Source organism: Ictidomys tridecemlineatus, chromosome 14, assembly GCF_052094955.1.
Source record: "Ictidomys tridecemlineatus isolate mIctTri1 chromosome 14, mIctTri1.hap1, whole genome shotgun sequence".
NCBI classification, from domain to species: Eukaryota; Metazoa; Chordata; class Mammalia; order Rodentia; family Sciuridae; genus Ictidomys; species Ictidomys tridecemlineatus.
In genome coordinates, this window is record NC_135490.1 from 55,950,841 (window position 1) to 55,969,395 (window position 18,555).

General features: G+C 33.8%; 1 protein-coding gene across 1 annotated transcript in view; it reads right to left on the bottom strand.

The window, feature by feature from the left end:
* Tex15 (testis expressed 15, meiosis and synapsis associated) overlaps positions 1-18,555 on the bottom strand; it is a 90,080-nt gene that overhangs the window by 12,399 nt on the left and 59,126 nt on the right. The window contains exons 6-8 of the mRNA XM_005340382.5: positions 15,347-15,493; positions 14,281-14,443; positions 532-7,265 (exon numbers count right to left, since the gene is read on the bottom strand). Of these exons, the coding sequence (XP_005340439.3) occupies positions 532-7,265; positions 14,281-14,443; positions 15,347-15,493 (7,044 nt within the window). The remainder of the gene's footprint in view (positions 1-531; positions 7,266-14,280; positions 14,444-15,346; positions 15,494-18,555) is intronic.

The following is an 18,555-nucleotide window of genomic DNA, read 5'->3' on the forward strand; positions in this document are numbered from 1 at the left end:
TTAGGTCATTTTTTTAATATTCACTACATTGGTCATAGGCTTGTTACATAGAAGGTAATGAATAAATACTTGATCATGCACTAACACATTCATAATAATGAATTTTCCCTGACATTAAAATTCATTCTTCCATGAAATGTTATTTAAAACATTTATGTTTGGGGCTGGGGATGTGGCTCAAGCGGTAGCGTGCTCGCCTGGCATGCGTGTGGCCCGGGTTCGATCCTCAGCACCACATACAAAGATGTTGTGTCCGCTGATAAAAATAAATATTAAAAAATCTCTCTCTCTTCCCCCCCTCTCTCTTTAAAAAAAAACATTTATGTTTAAAAAGCAAACATTTGCAAGGCAATCTCTCATGTACAGAATTATTTCATAGGTAATAAATCCAATATTTTAGTTAGCAAAACTTGTTTTGCAAGGCAGTAATTTAAAACATTAACATTTACCATTTTGAAAAGTACTTGTTTACTTGAAGAGATTTGTTTTCAAAAAGAATAAAGAAGTTTCATTTTAAATCATCATCCATACCTTTTGTTTTTTACAACAGGAAGTAGTATTTTTCTCTTCTTCCTGGGAGTCTTCACACTTGTCTGTATGGATAGGTTGTTTTTTAGAGGAATTTGGAAAGTTTTTAATTATACACTCTGAAATTAAGGGTACCTTCATAGAAAGACTGGATTTATTTGTATTTTCTTCAGGTTTTACAGCATGAATATTCATTTTTTCTTCTTTCTTCAGTTGAAAAGCATCCCTTCTGTTATGTGCCATTTGGCATAGCAAAAAGGAAGTAGATAATTTAGCATTTTTAGCACATATAATCTTCATATGCTCAATTGTTTTCATGACTTTCATAATATGGGCCATTTTCCCTAAATCTTTCTGAGGGATAGACATTATATTTTGGAGTAGTGTAGAAAACTGATCATAGTTGTGTTCTAACTCTGTCACAGTGTTTCCGTAATTTATGGATGCTATATATGGCACAAAGTCAATATACGTGGAAAGGAAATACTCAGACTTCTTTAGAAGCTTTTTAATTTCTGAAAGCTCTTCAAGTTCCCTTGAGAATAAATGCAGAGCATATGAGCAGTTAACAGCTTCACTATATTTACTGATAATATCCAGATCTTCCTTAAGTTCAGAAATAGCAGTCTCTATTACATTGTAAAGGCATTCATCTGGGTTATCTTTAAGAAATGAAAAGGATGCCATTTTTTCTTGGCAGCATATCAGCTCAGGAAGAAGGGAGAAATCAAACCAAAGCATACCTCGAAATCTCTGGTTGTCTAGTTTCTTTGCCATTGAATTTTTAAGAAAGTGAACTGTTTCTGACAGCATAACAATTTCAATGTATGTTTCAATTGCTTCAGGTTTTAAAATTATAGCCCCATGGTTGTAGTTTTGCAGCATATCCAAAACATTTTCTTCTGTGATAAAAATATCATCTATGTTCACTTCTTGCAACATCTGAAAATATTTCTTCAAAATTTCTAAGTGATCTGTACATCTCAAAGTAAGTTCCTGTAATTTTTTTAAGTCTGCAATTTCAGCTTGATCCAGTATTTCACCAATATAACAAATACCAGGGTGTGAAAGCAAAGTACTGTTAAACCTACAGTTTTCTTGGCTAACTAGATCATGTGACTTTCCGAAAGTAATCATAGTATCTGTTTCAAGTCCAATACTGGAAGTTAATTCACTGTTTAAATCTTTAGACAAGATTTCATGTATCTCCTGCAACTTAGAAAAAGCACATTCATTCATTTTGAGTAGCACATCTTCATTCTTTTGTAAGTATTTTTTGCTGAAATATTTTCTTCTCTCTTTCCAAACTAGATTTTTTGCAGCATCAAAAAAGATATGTTCCAAACCATAAAGAGAAATTTTAATAGTTACTGCTTCAGTGCTCTTGATAAATTTAACTTTTGAGGAGATTAAATCTATGATAATCCACAGATGGTCTTCTTTTCCAGGATAGGTATAAACTTTAGGGGAGTCTTCATATTTACTGATCAACTTTAAAGTACTTTTTCTTAAGGTTTCTAGGTCTCCTAAACTATCTCCACAGTTAACTCCACAGGTAAATGGAATAGAAAGAGAAAAGTCAAAGCAATCAGAACAGTGCTTAAGTATGGCTTCGCATTCATTAATCTGTCGTTTGTATTTTAAGAAAACATAGTATGAATTGTTTTTCTTTGTTTTTGCTAACAGTTGATTACGGTAATTCTGCAACTCACAGAATGCATTATATTTTAATCTTCCTTGAAAAGCAGGATAGAAATTGGACTGCAGTTGATAACCACGGGGCCTACAAAGTAGTTCACTGTACAATGTTTCATCATACCAAAGCAAGCTCCGGAACGTCGGTTCACCTTTTAAGAGCCTTTTCTTGTTTTCAATGAATTGAATGGTTTCCATCACCATTTGAAGTTCTACCAGAGCATCAACAGCACATGGCTTTAATTTGTATTTGCAATTATTCCACAGGTTTTGTTCTACTAGCAGTTCTCTTGAAATCAAGATTTGTTCAAGTGAACATTCTTGCTTTCTTTCAAAAGCCTCAACAAATAAAGGGAGAATATTTCGACAAATCTTCATTTCTTCCTCCAGTATCTGCAACGATGATGCTTCATCTGCTCTCTGCAAAATTTGAGACAGCTCTGCTATAAAAGCTGTATAATTAGTTGAGCAATATTTTTCATTTAATTCATTCACATATGATATAGGCTTCTGAAAAGCAGTGACTTCACAGGCTTCAGACTGGACATGTAGAAAAGGAATACAATTAATTGCTTGAATGCCTAGTTTGGAAATACAGCGAGACTGAGAGTCATCAGTAACTTTGATACCCCACTCCTGTCTTTTGTTAGGCTGACCAGAAATTGTGTTACTCAAAGAGACCGACTCTGGAGCAGTATTTTTAATACTTACATTAGAGTCAACTGGATTACTTTTAATTTTTTTCATATTTAAGTGGGAGGGTTCCTCTTTTAGGCTATTTTGATTTTTATACTTAACAGTTAATCCTTCAGTAGTGCCTCTTTTGTAAATGGAATCTTCTTTTTCTGCTTGTTCAATTGGAGAATTCTTTCTAGCCTGAATGTCTTTCTTTGCAATACATTTTTTTGAAGAACACCTTATATTATCTTTCAAGAGCAGAGAACTTCCATTGGAAGGTAGTTTATTCATTATATTTTCCCCACAACTTTTACTTTCTTCAGTGACTGATGTTAGGTCCAACTCAGAATACCCAATACCATTTGTTTCATCCTCATCTGTAAGAAAACAATTACTTGAAGAGCAAGGTTCTGTGTTTAGAAGCTCCATTCCACCATACATCTGCTGACAGTGTGACACAGTACCAGATATTGAAGAATCCAAAGCAAAAATTCTCTGTTTATTCAAATAATTCTCTGAAGATTTTCCTTCTGCTATCATAGGAGTGGCTGATAACAATTGAGGGGTACTGTATTTTGTGTTTATTATTGAAGTTAGGTTTAATGGGCCCATAAGGAAGTTTCCTGCAATAATGTTTGGTTTGCAGCTCTCAATAGGAGTTGTATACTTGTCTATAGAAACATTTACTTCCAGATTTCTTTTACAACTAGATGAAAGGTTTTCTTGTTCGTAGATGTGCTTCACGTTTGAGTCTGAGACTGAAATGTCAGTTTTCACCTTTGTGTGAGCTATACAAGTTCCCTCATTTCTGTCTGTGTTATAACTTGGGTTGTTCTCTTTTATGCAATTTAAAGACACTGAATTGATTTCATTTATTACTTTATTAGCATCAGAATTATTGTCTTTTATCACATCCTTAGTATTATTATGTGCTGAATGGTTCTCAAGCTTTTTATATTCACTGTTAGATACCTTTATATCAATTTGATTTTCCTTTTTAGTTAGTTTCTCATCTGGGTAAAGCAGACATTCAGTTCTTCCAGAAAAGGGCTGAAGTTCTGATGATCTTGAATGTCTCAGACTGTTATCATACTCTGATTGACTTGTACTTTGGGATGTGGAGAACAGAGGCAAGTGAGATTCAGGATTTTGTTCTAGATCATAAAATTCACTCACATGAATTGTGGTGTGACTTCTTGAGACACTGGTGGCTACTCTTTTTTTGGAATGGCACTTTGCAATTTTCTCTCCATTTGTTTTATAAGACTTGTGCTTTGACACATAAGCTAATGATTTATCAACATCAAATCCCAAAGTTCTTTTTTCTTCTTGTTTGTCATACTTTCTTTTTGACAAAAAATGCTTGGTAGAATAATACCTTCTTTCAGACACAGAACTATAACCTTGAAGGTCACAACTTTCCCAGAAACTATTGCATATTATTGCATATGCTTTTGGTAATGGGCCCTTTCTTTTTTCTCCCACTTTAGCTATAAGCTGCAAAGATGTATGGACTCTTCTATGAGCTTTTTTTAAGTGAAGTACAGCTTTGTCTAGTGTTCTGGAAAGTCGTTTGCTTTTACATAAAGATGCTTCACTATTTAGAATATCCAGAACACTCCTAATATGTCGTTCTGACTGTGAAAATATCTTAATTCGTCCTTGGGATAATGAAGAGAAACACTCAAATGAATCTTGATTGGTTAGTTTCCTTTTTTTTTCACAAATTTCATGTGATATGTTCTCATCCCTAAAAGATGCATGTAACTTTCTTTTGCTAATTCTTGATTCGGTGTCATTTTTACTTTTAGTATCATTAAAGTCTTTTTTTGATTTTGAAAAGAAATATCTGCACTTATCATTTATTACTGTGATATTAGGTTTAGTAGACAAAGATCCACTGCTTTGTTTTTCTGACTTATGATTTTCTTGTGTGTTATGACTCAAGTCAGAAGAATGGGAGAGTTCATTTTCATTTGTAATTCCTGAATCTGGCAGGGAATTACCAAATAAGTCTTCACAGGGATAACCTGAATTTTCACCAGGAGGTTGGGAATAAATTTTAAACTCTGGAGCTTCCCTCTCCTCATTTATTTCTGGGTTTGTGGATTTAGTTATATATTTGTAAGAATTATCCTTTATTACAAGGGAATCATCATTGGGGTTGAATCCTGGCTTATATATATTAGTAATTCTAACTTGTAGATCTGGAAGTAAAATTGGGTGGAGCTCCTCCTTTTGTGTAGAGGAATAAAAACATATAATTTTCTTAGAGCAATGCTGATCAATATTTTCCTTTTTTGTGGTACTTTCCAAAATTTCCTTTTCTCCATTATCACTTCCTAATAGACTTTTCCAATCGATACGAGACATCAGAGCCTCATATGAGGCCTCAACTTCTTCATAAAGTACATTTCCATGGCTATGTGTATCATACTGTTCTGATTCTATTTCAATCTCATTTTGCAATTCTGAACTTTGAAGAACTGAGTTCTCATTTATTGACTGATTTAATGAGTCTTTTAATTTATTTTTATCCATATCAATTTCACAATCAGAAATTCCATGTTTTACTAATGAACCAAAATGTGGACTCTCAAAGCATGTGTCCTTAAACTCAAATCTTTGGTGAGCTTCATAATTTGTGCTTAACGTAGGCATAGTAGTACTAGCTACCTCTACTGTAGCATTTGAAGCTTCACCTACTGAAGAATCTGCAATTTCAACAAATGCTGTGGAATCCAAATGCTCTACATTTCTTCCAGTACTCTGCATGTCTCTTTGTTTTATGGCTATAATGGTATCTTCACTCTCTAATAATGCAGTTTCTGTTGACTTATCTTTATCTTCCCAAACCAAGTTAAATGTAGTAGAAAATTCTTTAGAACTCAGAATTTCTACTTTATTGTAATTTTTATTCTCTCTCCTTTCACTTATATTTGTCATAGTGTTATTTGTAAGAAAACCCTGCTTCTTGCCTCCATATACATTCTCTATGTTTTCTGGAGATGCAGCACTATCTTCCTCTTCAGCCTCATTTTCATTATCATTATATCCTTGCCATTTGAAATTAGTATTCAGGTATAAATCATTATTCAACTGTGCATTATAGAACAGAATGTGATCTTCACCTTCATCTTCAATATGAGGCATTTCTTTGCAGTCTCTCTGAATGTTCTCTAATGACACTGGTTCACTTTCACTTTTCCTCTGGGCACAAATATATTCTCTAGTTTTGTTGCAATTTGAATTGTCAAGAGATGTTTCAATGGCATGAGATGTAATAACTGTATCAATGAGTAGTTCTTTGGCCTGGGAAATATCTTTCGCTTCCTGGAAAGCATCAGGCATAATGCTAACACAATTTTTATTTGTTTTTTCCAGTTTTAGTTCCATTAGCTTTTGAGCAATAGACTGTGGTTCCTGAGAGATGTAACTATTATACTCTTCTGTACAAGTACTCACTGATTTGTAAGAGTTACATGGCTCACTGCTTTGTTTAATTAAAAGTGAGATGTTGCTTTTCTCTTGGGCTCTTTGAGCTTTTTCCTCACTGTGTTTTTGGTTTTCAACTTCTGAAACTATATTTGAAAAATAAATTGGGAAGGAAAGATCACCTTGGTCCTTACATTGTTCTGCCATGGTAATTTTATTGGGTGCTGTTCGATGATGGTCCTCGGTATTTTGAGTCTGAGGCTGTGAATCATCAAAAGAAAATTTGAAGCAGGAGACATCCAAACAATTAGTAAGAATAGCATGGTCACTAGTGACTTCGGGTGAGGAAACAGAATCAGCTGGCACAGAGGACAGATTTATTTCTGAATTATCATAATCTACACTCTTCTTGAATGGCAAAATCTCATTTAAAACTGTAATGTTCTGTTTTTCCGAGCTTTCTTCTCTCTTCATCAGTCTTGGGTCTTTGATGAGTTTTGAAGTAGTAACTGTGCTTGAGCCAGTATTATTGTGAGGGGGGAAAGCAGCAGAAATCCCACTTAAAATATTTTTAAGATATGTCAAATTTAACAAAAAGTCACCATTATCACTTTCTCTATTATCACTGGGCAAAGATACACCTGAATCATGCTCATGTATTTGAGAAGAGTCTCTAATTTCTGCTAAATTATTTTCTGTCTTTTCATTGTATGCTTCAAGTATAGAAATGTTTCCATTTTGCATATTTCCATAGGAATTAGAAATACTTGAATTGGAAGGATTTATCTCTGAATTTAGTACATTGCATGAACAGTTTTCTTCAACAAATGGATCTACAGGTTTCCTGAAATGTTCAAAGATGACAGTAGCATCTTTTCCTTTTCCGATTCTTTTGGCCACTGTACAGTTATTCAAAGAACATGTTCTTTCTGTGAAAATAAGAAGAAAGTAAGAAAAAGACAGAAAAATATTTCTACAGACAACTTATTTATTTTTTATATGGTGCTGAGGATCAAACCTAGTGCCTCACACATGCTAGGTGAGCTCTCTACCATAACCCCAGCCCTTCAGACAACTTGCTTTCAATACAAGAAAACTATGTCATGAATGATTTTAATTAGAAGATCATCTAGTAACCTAATAGTGTTTAAAATGAGTTCTGAGTAGAAATACCAAAGGGATAAGAGAATGAGTACCAAACCAATAAAGTATAAATGATGAAGCATGAAACTCCTACCCTAGTCCAGCAACCTTACTTAAAGAAGTATTTGGCTACAAAAAATGAATTCTGACAAATAATAGAAATTTGCTTGTGAGATTTATGAATTTATAATCACATCACCATGAAGTACAAAAAGGTTCTTTTCAACAATACAAGATAGCTATGTTGAAGATTTCTAAATTCTGTAAACATTTGTGATTTTTATTAATTACAGTAAGCTACAATAAAAACATGATCACAAATAAAGAGATAATAGTTCTTTTTTCTTTTTTTAATTTTTTTTTATTGGTTGTTCACAACATTACAAAGCTCTTGACATATCATATAAGAGATAATAATTCTTAAAACTGGGAGAATAGTGAGACAAAAAAAGAACAGATCCCTGTATCTCCTTATATCAAAATAAAATTCATTATAAAAACCATAAAAGTATTAGCAGAATATATGGATATTTTTATAATGTTGGGGGAAAATGTACTCTTTTTCAAATATTCTTTTTAATATTTATTTTTTAGTTGTAGTTGGACACAATACCTTTATTTCACTTATTTATTATTTTTATGTGGTGCTGAGGATTGAACCCAGGGTCTCCCATGTGGGAGGCGAGCGCTCTCCCACTGAGCCACACCCCAGCTCAGAGTAAAGTACTCTTTAAGCATGACTGAAAATCAGAATAGATGTCAGGTGCTATTTTAAGTGTTTTACATACGTTAATCCTTTATCCTTCACAACATTCTCATTCCATTGATGAGAAAGTGAAACTAAGAATAATTTGCTCAGAATTATACAGGTTATAAACAGTAGAACTTCAATCACTATTCTCTCTTTGAATTTAATAATGGCATTTTTACTTTACACTCATTTTTTCATTTTCACCAAATGACAAATGGAGAACAAATGTAATAACTTCAATAAAAATAAGGGAACTGTAACAAAATCAAATTACAATCAAATTATATTACAAAAGAGCTATTAGCATCATTTATTGTGATAGTAGAAATGTTATCTGCACTGTTTATCCAATATGATAGCCACTAGTTACGTGTGTCTATTGAACACGTGAAATGTGCTTGTTGCAACTGAGGAATGAATTCCTAATTTTATTCTATTTAATTACTTTAAATAGCCAAATGGAATTAGTGGCTAGTATAGGTCTGATGCCAGAGTCAAATGTGTATTTTAACAGTCAACTCATGTGGCCTTGACTTTCTATATCCCAAAGTTTATCATTCTGAAAGGCAACATCCTTTGAACGTGTTCCATACATTTTATGAAAAGTGTGAAGCTACAAAACACAATAGAAATGGAGAAGGATCCATATTTACTGTCTACAATGTACGTCTTCTAGCTGAGGGAAAAATGTGGACATAATAACTAAGCAGATCATGAAAAAAATAGAAGACTTGAACAAAGTACTAACCAACAGTGATCGACAGAACACTGTACCCAAAAGCAGCAGAGTATATGTTCTTCTCAAGTATATTTTTCCTAGAGAATGTTCTACCCACAGAACATTCTCTAGGAAAAATCATATGCTAGGTCTATATAAAACAAAAGAAAGTATGTGGGGGTCACAATAGGCCCATTTTATAGAATTATCATGTTCCCACAACTCATATCTGTCTGTCCCCTGTCAATCTTGCTGTGTTGCCCAGGCCTTTCTCAGACTTCTGGGCTCAAATTATCTTTCCATCTCAGCCTCCCAAGTACCTGGAACTATAGGCATGTACCACTATGCCAGGTATGAGTTGGTTTTTGTTATTTTGTACTTCTAGGAATTTAACCTCAGTGGTAAGTGCTCTACCTCTGAACAGTGTCTCCAGAACTGATTTTCGTATATTTTTCTTATATTCTGCAATCTTGCTAAACTCGTTACTAGTTCTTTATTTTTTTTAAAATTTTTACTGTTGGTTGTTCAAAACATTACATAGTTCTTGACATATCATATTTCACACTTTGATTCAAGTGGGTTATGAACTTGGGTTACTCCGTATACAGATTGCAGAATCACATCGATTACACATCCACTGTTTTACATATCGCCATAGTAGTGTCTGTTGTATTCTACTGCCTTTCCTTGACAGGGGACAGACAGATATGACTTGTGGGAACATGATAATTCTATAAAATGGGCCTATTGTGACCCCCACATACTTTCTTTTCTAAGAATCAATTTACTTGCAGCCCTGCCTGGATCACTCTTTAGCAAACTACCTGTTATTAACAGGAGAAATGCAGGCCCCAAATAATTCCGATAAGAGGAACACAAATTATCCGGAAGAGAGTACTCTATGATTCTTATATAAAGACCAGATCCCAGAACTCAGACATAAATATCACTCCCTTGAACTAAAAAATCTCTAAGAAGAGGTTCCACTTAGAATTAGTTGCCATGGACCAAAATGACCTAGAGTGATGAAATCTCCTGTCAGTCAAAAGTCAGTGGGGAGCCAGGCTTTGGTATGATTTACAGGCACAGCTATAATCCCAGTGGCTCAGGAGGCAAAGCAAGAGGATGAGTTCAAGGCCAGCCTCAGCAACTAAGTGAGGCACTAAGTAACTCAGTAAGACCCTGTCTCTAAACAAAATACAAAATAGGGCTAAGGATGTTGCTGTGTGAACCGAGTTCAATCTCCAATACCAAAAAAAAAGGGGGGGGCTGGGGAACCAGGGCAGGACTCTCTGGATACTTCTCTGGGACCCCTATAAAACTGGAGGGTAAGACTGGGGTTGTAGCTTAGCGGTTGAGCTTGCTTAGCATGTGTGTGCCCTGGGTTCAATCCTCAGTACTACATAAAAATAAATAAATAAGTAAAATAAAAGTATTGTGTCCATCTACAACTAAAAATATTCAAAAAAAAATTGGAGGGTAGGAGATGCATGCTGTCTCTTCTCCTCTCTGAGAGGACCCAAACTCTCCCTTAAAGCAAGTCTCAGCAAAAGTGAGGTGCTAAGCAACTCAGTGAGACCCTGTCTCTATAATAAATAAAATATAAAAAAAGGCTGGGGATATGGCTCAGTGATTGAATGCCCCAAGTTCAATCCCTGGTACCCTCCCCGCCATAAAAGAATGCCCTCTTTTCCCCTTTCCTATATCTTCTTTTTTTAAAATATTTTTTTAGTTGTATTTGGACACAATATCTTTATTTATTTATTTATTTTTATGTGGTGTTGAGGATCAAACCCAGTGCCTTGCACATGCTAGGTGAGTGCTCTACCACTGAGTCACAACCCCAGCCCCCTCTCCTATATCTTCTAATAAACTCATGCCTATTACTCTGAGTGTCATGTCTGAAGTGGGGGGGGGGGCTTGCCATAAAGGTAAACAACACAAGCCACTAAGGAAAACAGCCTGGCAGTTCCTCATTCAATTTACACACAGTTACTGTATGATTCAGCAATTCCCACTCTTATGTATACTTTATCCAAAAGAAATGAGAAAACATGTTTGTGTACAAATGTCCATAGTAGAATGAAAAGAAGTCAAATGTTCATCAATAGATAAGCGGCTAAATACAATGTGGGTGTACGTGTACAACAGAATACTAGTCCATAAAAGGAATAGAGTAGGGCTGGGGTTGTGGCTCAGAGGTAGAGTGCTCGCCTATCATGTCCGAGACCCTGGGTTCGATCCTCAGCACCACATAAAAATAAATGAAATAAAGGTGTTGTGTCAATCTACAGCTAAAAAATAAATATTTAAAAAAAAGGAGGGCTGGGGCTGTAGCTCAGTGGTGGATAGCCCGCCTCACACATAAAAATAAATAAAGATACTATGTCCAAATACTAAAAAAAAAAAAAAAAAAAAAAAATAGATGGATGAATCTTGAAAACACTATTAAGTGAAAAACACTAGGTACAAAAAGCCACAAATTATATGATTCCATTTTATATGAAATGCCCAGAAGAGGTGAATAAATAGATTAGTGGTTGCACAAGGCTAAGAGCCATGAGAGGAAAGTGATGTGATAGGTTTTTAAAGGGTATAGTTTCTTTAAAACTCCTCCCAAGTTTAACTGCAGTGATGGGTGTATGTACTGAGAACACACAATTGAATATACAATTATTTGATTTTACACTCCTTTCCTCCAATACTGGGGACTGAACCCAGGTGCACTGTACCACTGAGCTACATCCCCAGCTTATTTTTTTTTTAATTTTTATTTTTTAGTTGTAGTTCACTTATTTATTTTTATGTGGTGCTGAGGATCGAACCCAGGGTCTCGCATGTGCAAGGCGAGCACTCCACCACTGAGCCACAACTCCAGTCCCCCCATCCCATTTTTTATTTTGAGACAAGACTGCCCTCAAACTTGCAATCCTCCTGCCTTAGCTTCCTGACAATTTTACAGTTTCTTTTTTTTCCAGTACTGGGGATTGAAACCAAGGCCTTATGCATGCTAGGGAAGCACTCTACCACTGAAACTACATTCCCAGCCCAATTTTATACTTTTAAATCAACTGAACTGACACATACTACAAAACAACAATAACAATAACAACAACAAAACAGAGAATAAAACAAAAAGATACTTAAAATAGCATAAAATAAAAAATACTTAAAAATAAATGACATATAAGACCTTACAGAAGGCTGGGTTGTAGTTCAATGGTACAATGATTGCCTAGTATGTGTGAGGCACTGGGTTAGATTCTTAGCACCGCATATAAAGGTCCACCAATAACTAAAAAAATATTTTAAAAAATACATTAGAACTGAAATGGACCATGTATACAAGTTAATAGTAAACTAAATATAATGAAAACATTATTTTTCACCATTTAATCTACAGATGAAATCTCAAAATTCTAACACATTTAGTTAGCAGAACTTGATAAACTGATTCTAAAACTCATGTGTACTAAAAACAATAAAACATTAAAAAAAGATGGAGTACCATTCACATAGATAATAGCAGTTTTAATGAAATTGTAGTAATTAAGTCAAGGTGCTGTGCTAATGTCAAAAGGATAAGCAGAGAGAAACAGAACTGAATGGAATCCAGTAAGAGATTTTTGCAGAGCCTAGAGTCAAATGATATATTATAGAAAGGATACTGCAGACTGGTGTGGGAAATGTTTTCTCTGATAAACTGTACTGAGACAACTTGGCATGCATATGGAAAATAAAATGAAATGTTATCATTATGATATACCAAAGTCATTTCCAGGTAGGTAAGACCAAAATGGTAAAATAAACCTATAAATTTTTTAAAAGATAACATAAGGAAATATCTTCATTTTCTTGGGAAAGCATTCTTAACTAAGACAAATATAATAGTGTTTTAGTCAGCTTTATTGGCACTGTGACCAAAGAACTGACAAGAAAAATTTTAGAGAAGAAAAAGTTTATTTGGGTCTTATGGTTTCAGAGGTCTCAGTCCATAGATGGCTGCCTCCATTACTCTGTGCCCAAGGTGTGGCAGAACATTATAGTAGAAAAGTGTGGTAGAGGAAAGTGGTTTAGGACATGGCTATCAGGAAGGAGAGACAGAGAAAGAGAAAGAGAAAAAGAGAGAGAAAGAGAGAGAAAGAGAGAGAAGGAAAGCACGTACATGTGCACGCTCCTCTCATCATGCACAAAACATAAACCCTAAAAGGCACCCCCCACCCTCAGTGACCCCACCTCCTCTAATCACACCCTACCTACCTATAGTTACCACCAGGGGATTACTGCACTGATTATGTTAAGGCTCTCATAACCCAATCATTTCACCTCTAAATTTTCTTGCATTGTCTCACACATGAGCTTTTAGGGGATACTTCATTTCTAGACCATAACAAACAGCAATTTTTCTTAAAAGAGTTATCTTATAATAAGAATCTCTTTAAAAAAACACATTTAACTATCAAAACACACTAACTTATACAAAGACAAGATCACAAAGTCAGAGAAAATGCCTCTAACACATAACTGACCCCAAACCCAAAATTAAATACACAAAAAGAACTTCTACGATCAATGATAAAATAGCTCAATTAGAAAAGGCAGGTACAAACTTTGACTAGGAATTTCAGAAAAGTTGAAATACAATGGTCAATACACCTGTAAAGAGATCCTAATCTCTTTAGTATTTAAGCAAAGCCAAATACAAAAGCCATGAAATGCTACACCTACAGCAGCACAAAACATAAAAGTGTAACAGAAATAAATGCAGGTAAAGATTCTCAACTTCATTAAAAATTAAGAAAATTCAAATTAAAAAATGATCTAATAACATATCATACTCATTAGACTGGCAGAAATAAATTTTTTTAAAAGCTATGATATGTGTTGTCAAGGATGTAGAATGATTTTGTAAATTGATGCAACCACTTTGGCAAACCATTTGATATCATTTTTGGCTTAAGTTGTACATTCCTGGTATAAACCCATATTCTACAGAAAAATTCTTGCAAATATGCACTGAAATCCTTATATATATGTTTAAAATAGCAATGTTTGGAATGAGAAGGGATGCAAAAGTGTCCAAATATCCCCAGTAGAATAGTGTACAGTTGTACAATGCAGTACTCTTCATCCATCACCCATTAAAATGAATAAATGTTATTTATATTAAGAAGCCACAAAATACTATGCATATTATCCTAGAAGAGCAAAATGGAAAACAGGCAAAATTCAATGATTTTGCTTAGAGATTAATAATGTATTAGAAAAATAATATTCAAAAAATTTGAGATCAACACAAATGCTATTAAAGTAAATAATATATGCATCTTACCAGCCCTCTTAGGAAATCCTGCTGAGAGAAATCTCAAAGATGTCACGAAGTGTCCACTATCTACTTTGTGACCAATAAATTTTACTGTCACTATTGCATATGGAAGGCACTGCCTAGGTTTATCTACTGGCTTTGAAAAGATATTGTATTCATAGAAGTATACCTGAAATACAGAGAAAAATGAATTTATGCTGATTAACTCTGGCAGCTAGATTTGACTAAGCTCATTTTTTAAAAAAGCCTATATAACAACATGATGTTACAAATGTATCTATTTCCATGTGCCTCCACCTTTCCCTGCCTTTTCAATCCTAGTTTTTTGGAAGATGACTATTCATTTATCCTACTACATGTTTTTTTTTTCTTGGTAGGCTATTTATGGTAACAGAAACAGATATAAATAAGAAGTACTTTTTAAAATAATAAGTAGTTTTCCACTAAAATTTAAATGTTTTATGTGTGTTCTAAACCATTATATTTTATTGGGTAGGAATAATTAATTAGGAAAATAACAAAAGTTAATATTTTTACATGTGAGAATATACACATACTTCTATACAGAAGATTTATTTATATCTTATTACATATAACATGTACATAATCTTCTATAGAAAATTAAAGGTCCACTAGTAAGCAAAAGACGATATAAAATTGCTGTTTTACCTAATGGTTAGGTTTCTTCTTTTCCAGAATACAAAAATGAGCAAGATTGTTTCAAAATAGTCTTATTTTAAAAATCAATATTAAGTGACAAATCATAACTGTATACTTTTATAGAGTACAATATCATGTTTCAATAATTATAAATAATTAAGAATGAATCAAGCCAATTAACATATCTGCCACCTTACTCATCATTTTTTTATGGTGACACATTTGAAAATTGCTTCTCAGTAATTTTGAAATATACATTATTAACAACTATGGTCACCTTGTTGTGAAGTCTTGTTTCAAAGGGAAGTTGATGTTTCCCAAGTTAGGAGTTAAACTACAGAACATCTAAATAAATGTACTGAATTAAGCATGTGACTTTCAAGTCATCAAATAAACCATAATGTTAACATACTGCTGAACTGTAGGCTTGTAGTTCAATGGTGTCTTTCAGAGAAGGTAAATTTCTTGACATGTGGCAATCAAAATTGGGAGAAGGATCCAAAGAAACTTTGTTTTTATCCATAGAAGGCTGAATTTTCTTCACTCTCCCAAAAAGAACCTTAAAAAATATAAATATAGGTATAAATACACACACCAAAAATATAAATATAAGTATAAATACACACACCAAAAAAAAAAAAACCTTTTAAACTCACTTCAAACAGCAAGGCAGGCTAATACTTTTTTTAAAAAAATGAAATAGAAGTATGAATGAAAGCATAATCCATGCTCCAGATGAATTGGATGATTTAATACGGTAATTCTACTTTCCCTCCAAATTAAACTGAGATTAAATTTATTCCAATAAAATTCGCAGATAATCCACTTTCAGAAATGAGTTTTAGTCAGGGGCTGGGTTGTGCCTCAGTGGTAGAGTGCTTACCTAGCACACGTGAGGCACTGGGTTCGAACCTCAGCACCACATAAAAATAAAAGTATTGTGTCCATTTACAACTAAAAAAAAAAAAGTTAAAAAAAAGAAATGAGTTTTAGACTAAAAACCTATCTAGAAGACAACACAAAAAACAAAAAGAAGCCCAGAAAATTTAGGTTAGAAACAGAATAGGTAAGTTGTAAGTTCAGATAAAAGAACCTTCTTTTTTGTTTAATTTTTTTTTAGTTGTAGATGGACATAATACTTTTATTTTGTTTATTTTTATATGGTGCTGAGGATTGAACTCAGTGCCTCACACATGCCAGGCAACTGCTAGAGCACTGAGCCACAACCTCAGCCCCAGAACACTCTTTTAATACAAGAAAGGAGGAAGATTATTTCTAGATAGGGAAGAGGGGTGGGAGGGAAAGGGAGGGAGAAGGGGAATAGCAAGGATGGTGGAATGTGATGGTCATCATTATACAAAATACATGTATGAAGATTTGAATTTGGTGTCAACATATTCTATATACAGAGATATAATAAATTGTGGTATATATGTGTATTAAGAATTGTAATGCAAAAAAAGTACATGTAAAATGGCATAATTTGGCATAAACACACTTTGTATACAAAGTTACGAAACATTGTGCTGAAAATGGGTAATAATGAGTGTAATGCATTCCACTATTGTCATGAATATACAAAAGAAAGAAAGAAAGAAAGAAAGGCAGAGGAAAAAAGAAGTACTTTCTAAAATAAACAATGAAACAAAGCTAGCCCGCAGTAGGTTCACATATACATCAAAATACATTATTAAAGATGCTGTTTGAAATAGATTATTCAATAAATAGTAGGGGATAACTGAAAAATTAAATCCCTTCTTTTTAGGTTATGTTTCTTATTTTTCTTCTTGTTTTTAAGTTCCTTTCTTAATTTGTAAACAAAATAATTACCAAACATGTTAAATATTTAAATATTAAAAAGAAAGCATTGCAAAATACAAGCAATTATCTAAAATCAAAGATGTCTTTTCTAAGAATATATGCCAAGAAACCATGAACCCAAAATGTAGACTTTACTAATACCCTAAAACTTCTGTACTTCAAAAACAAATGAATATTAAAAAACTTTTTAAAACTCAAATCATAAATGTAATTGGCAAATGGAAGAAAGCACAAACAATATTACAAAAGATATACATTTTGTATAAATTCAGCAATTCTCCTACTGATGTGAAAACAGTTGTTCCAAAATCAAAACAATACTGAATGTAATGTGGTATCCCAGACTAAACCCTGGATCCTGAAAAAGAAACATGCATAGAAAAACTGGCAAAAGCCAATAAAAACCATAGCTTGGTGTTGGGGGTGAAGCTCAGCAATAGAGCACTTGTCTCATAGGTATGTGTGCATGCCTGGGCTTGATTCCCAGTACAGGGGGGGAAAAAGGGTCTGTAGTTTAGTTACAGGGTTAACTAATGTTTAGATCTCAGTTTTGACCAATGTAGTATAGTTATGTAAATAAATGTTAACACTAGGGGAAGCTGGGTGAATTGTACATACAAACTCTTATTTTTTCTAACTTTTCTAAAAATCTAAAATTATTATTTTTTTTCACAATATATTTATTTTGTTTATTTTTATATGGGGCTGTGGATCAAACCCAGTGTCTCACATATACAAGGCAAGTGCTCTGCCACTGAGCCACAACCCCAGCCTTGAAAATCTAAAATTATTAAAAAATAAAAAGTATATTAAAAATTAAAAACATACAGACAAAAGTCTAGCTATCAAGTTATCCTTTAGTCAATTGATATATTCACAAATCAAACAAAAAGAAAAAAATCCAAGTGGCAGAAGATATGTACAAGCAACTCTCCAAATATAAACAGCTAACAAATATATATAACAAAAATTTAATTCAGTAATAATCACAATAAAAACAAAAATTGAACCAATATTGATGAACTGCTTGTTACACAATAGGCTAGCAAGAATTTTTTTAAAAAGTATAACATACAGGTTTAGTTATAGTGTGAGATAGGAGGCATTCTCACAAACTGTGAATGAAATATCATAATACAATCTTTCCCTGGACAACCACATTATTAAAAGCTATAAAAATGTACATATCTTTGACATCTTGAAATAAATTCTTAGCATATAGGTGCCGGGGTACATGCTTAGCATATATAAGACATTGAGTTCAATCCCCAGAACCAAACAACTTTGCACAAAATCATACATGTGTGTGAAAACATATTTACAGGGATAATCAAAGTGCAAAACCAAAATAAACCAGAAACCAACTTATATCCCAACATTAAGAAATTTTGGATGGGCATCACCATGCCCAGCACCACTGTAATCCCAGTAGCTCAGGAGGCTGAGGCAGGAGGATCAAAAGTTCAAAGCCAGCCTCAGCTACAGTGAGGTGCTAAGCAACTCTGAGACCTGATCTCTAAATAAAACTCAAAATAGGGCTGGAGATGTGGCTCAGTGGCCAAGTGCCCCTGAGTTCAATCCCTGGTACCCTGCCCCATAAATTTGTTAGACAAATTCATTGTACAGGTGTATAGTGAATAACTAAGCAATCATCCAAAAGGATTTTACAATTTGGGCTTGTAGTCCTAGCTATTCTGGAGGCTAAGGCAGGAGGACTGCTTGAGCCCAGGACTCTGGGCAACATAGAGACCCCATCCCTTAAAAAAACAAACAAACAAACAAACAAACAAAAACCAAAAA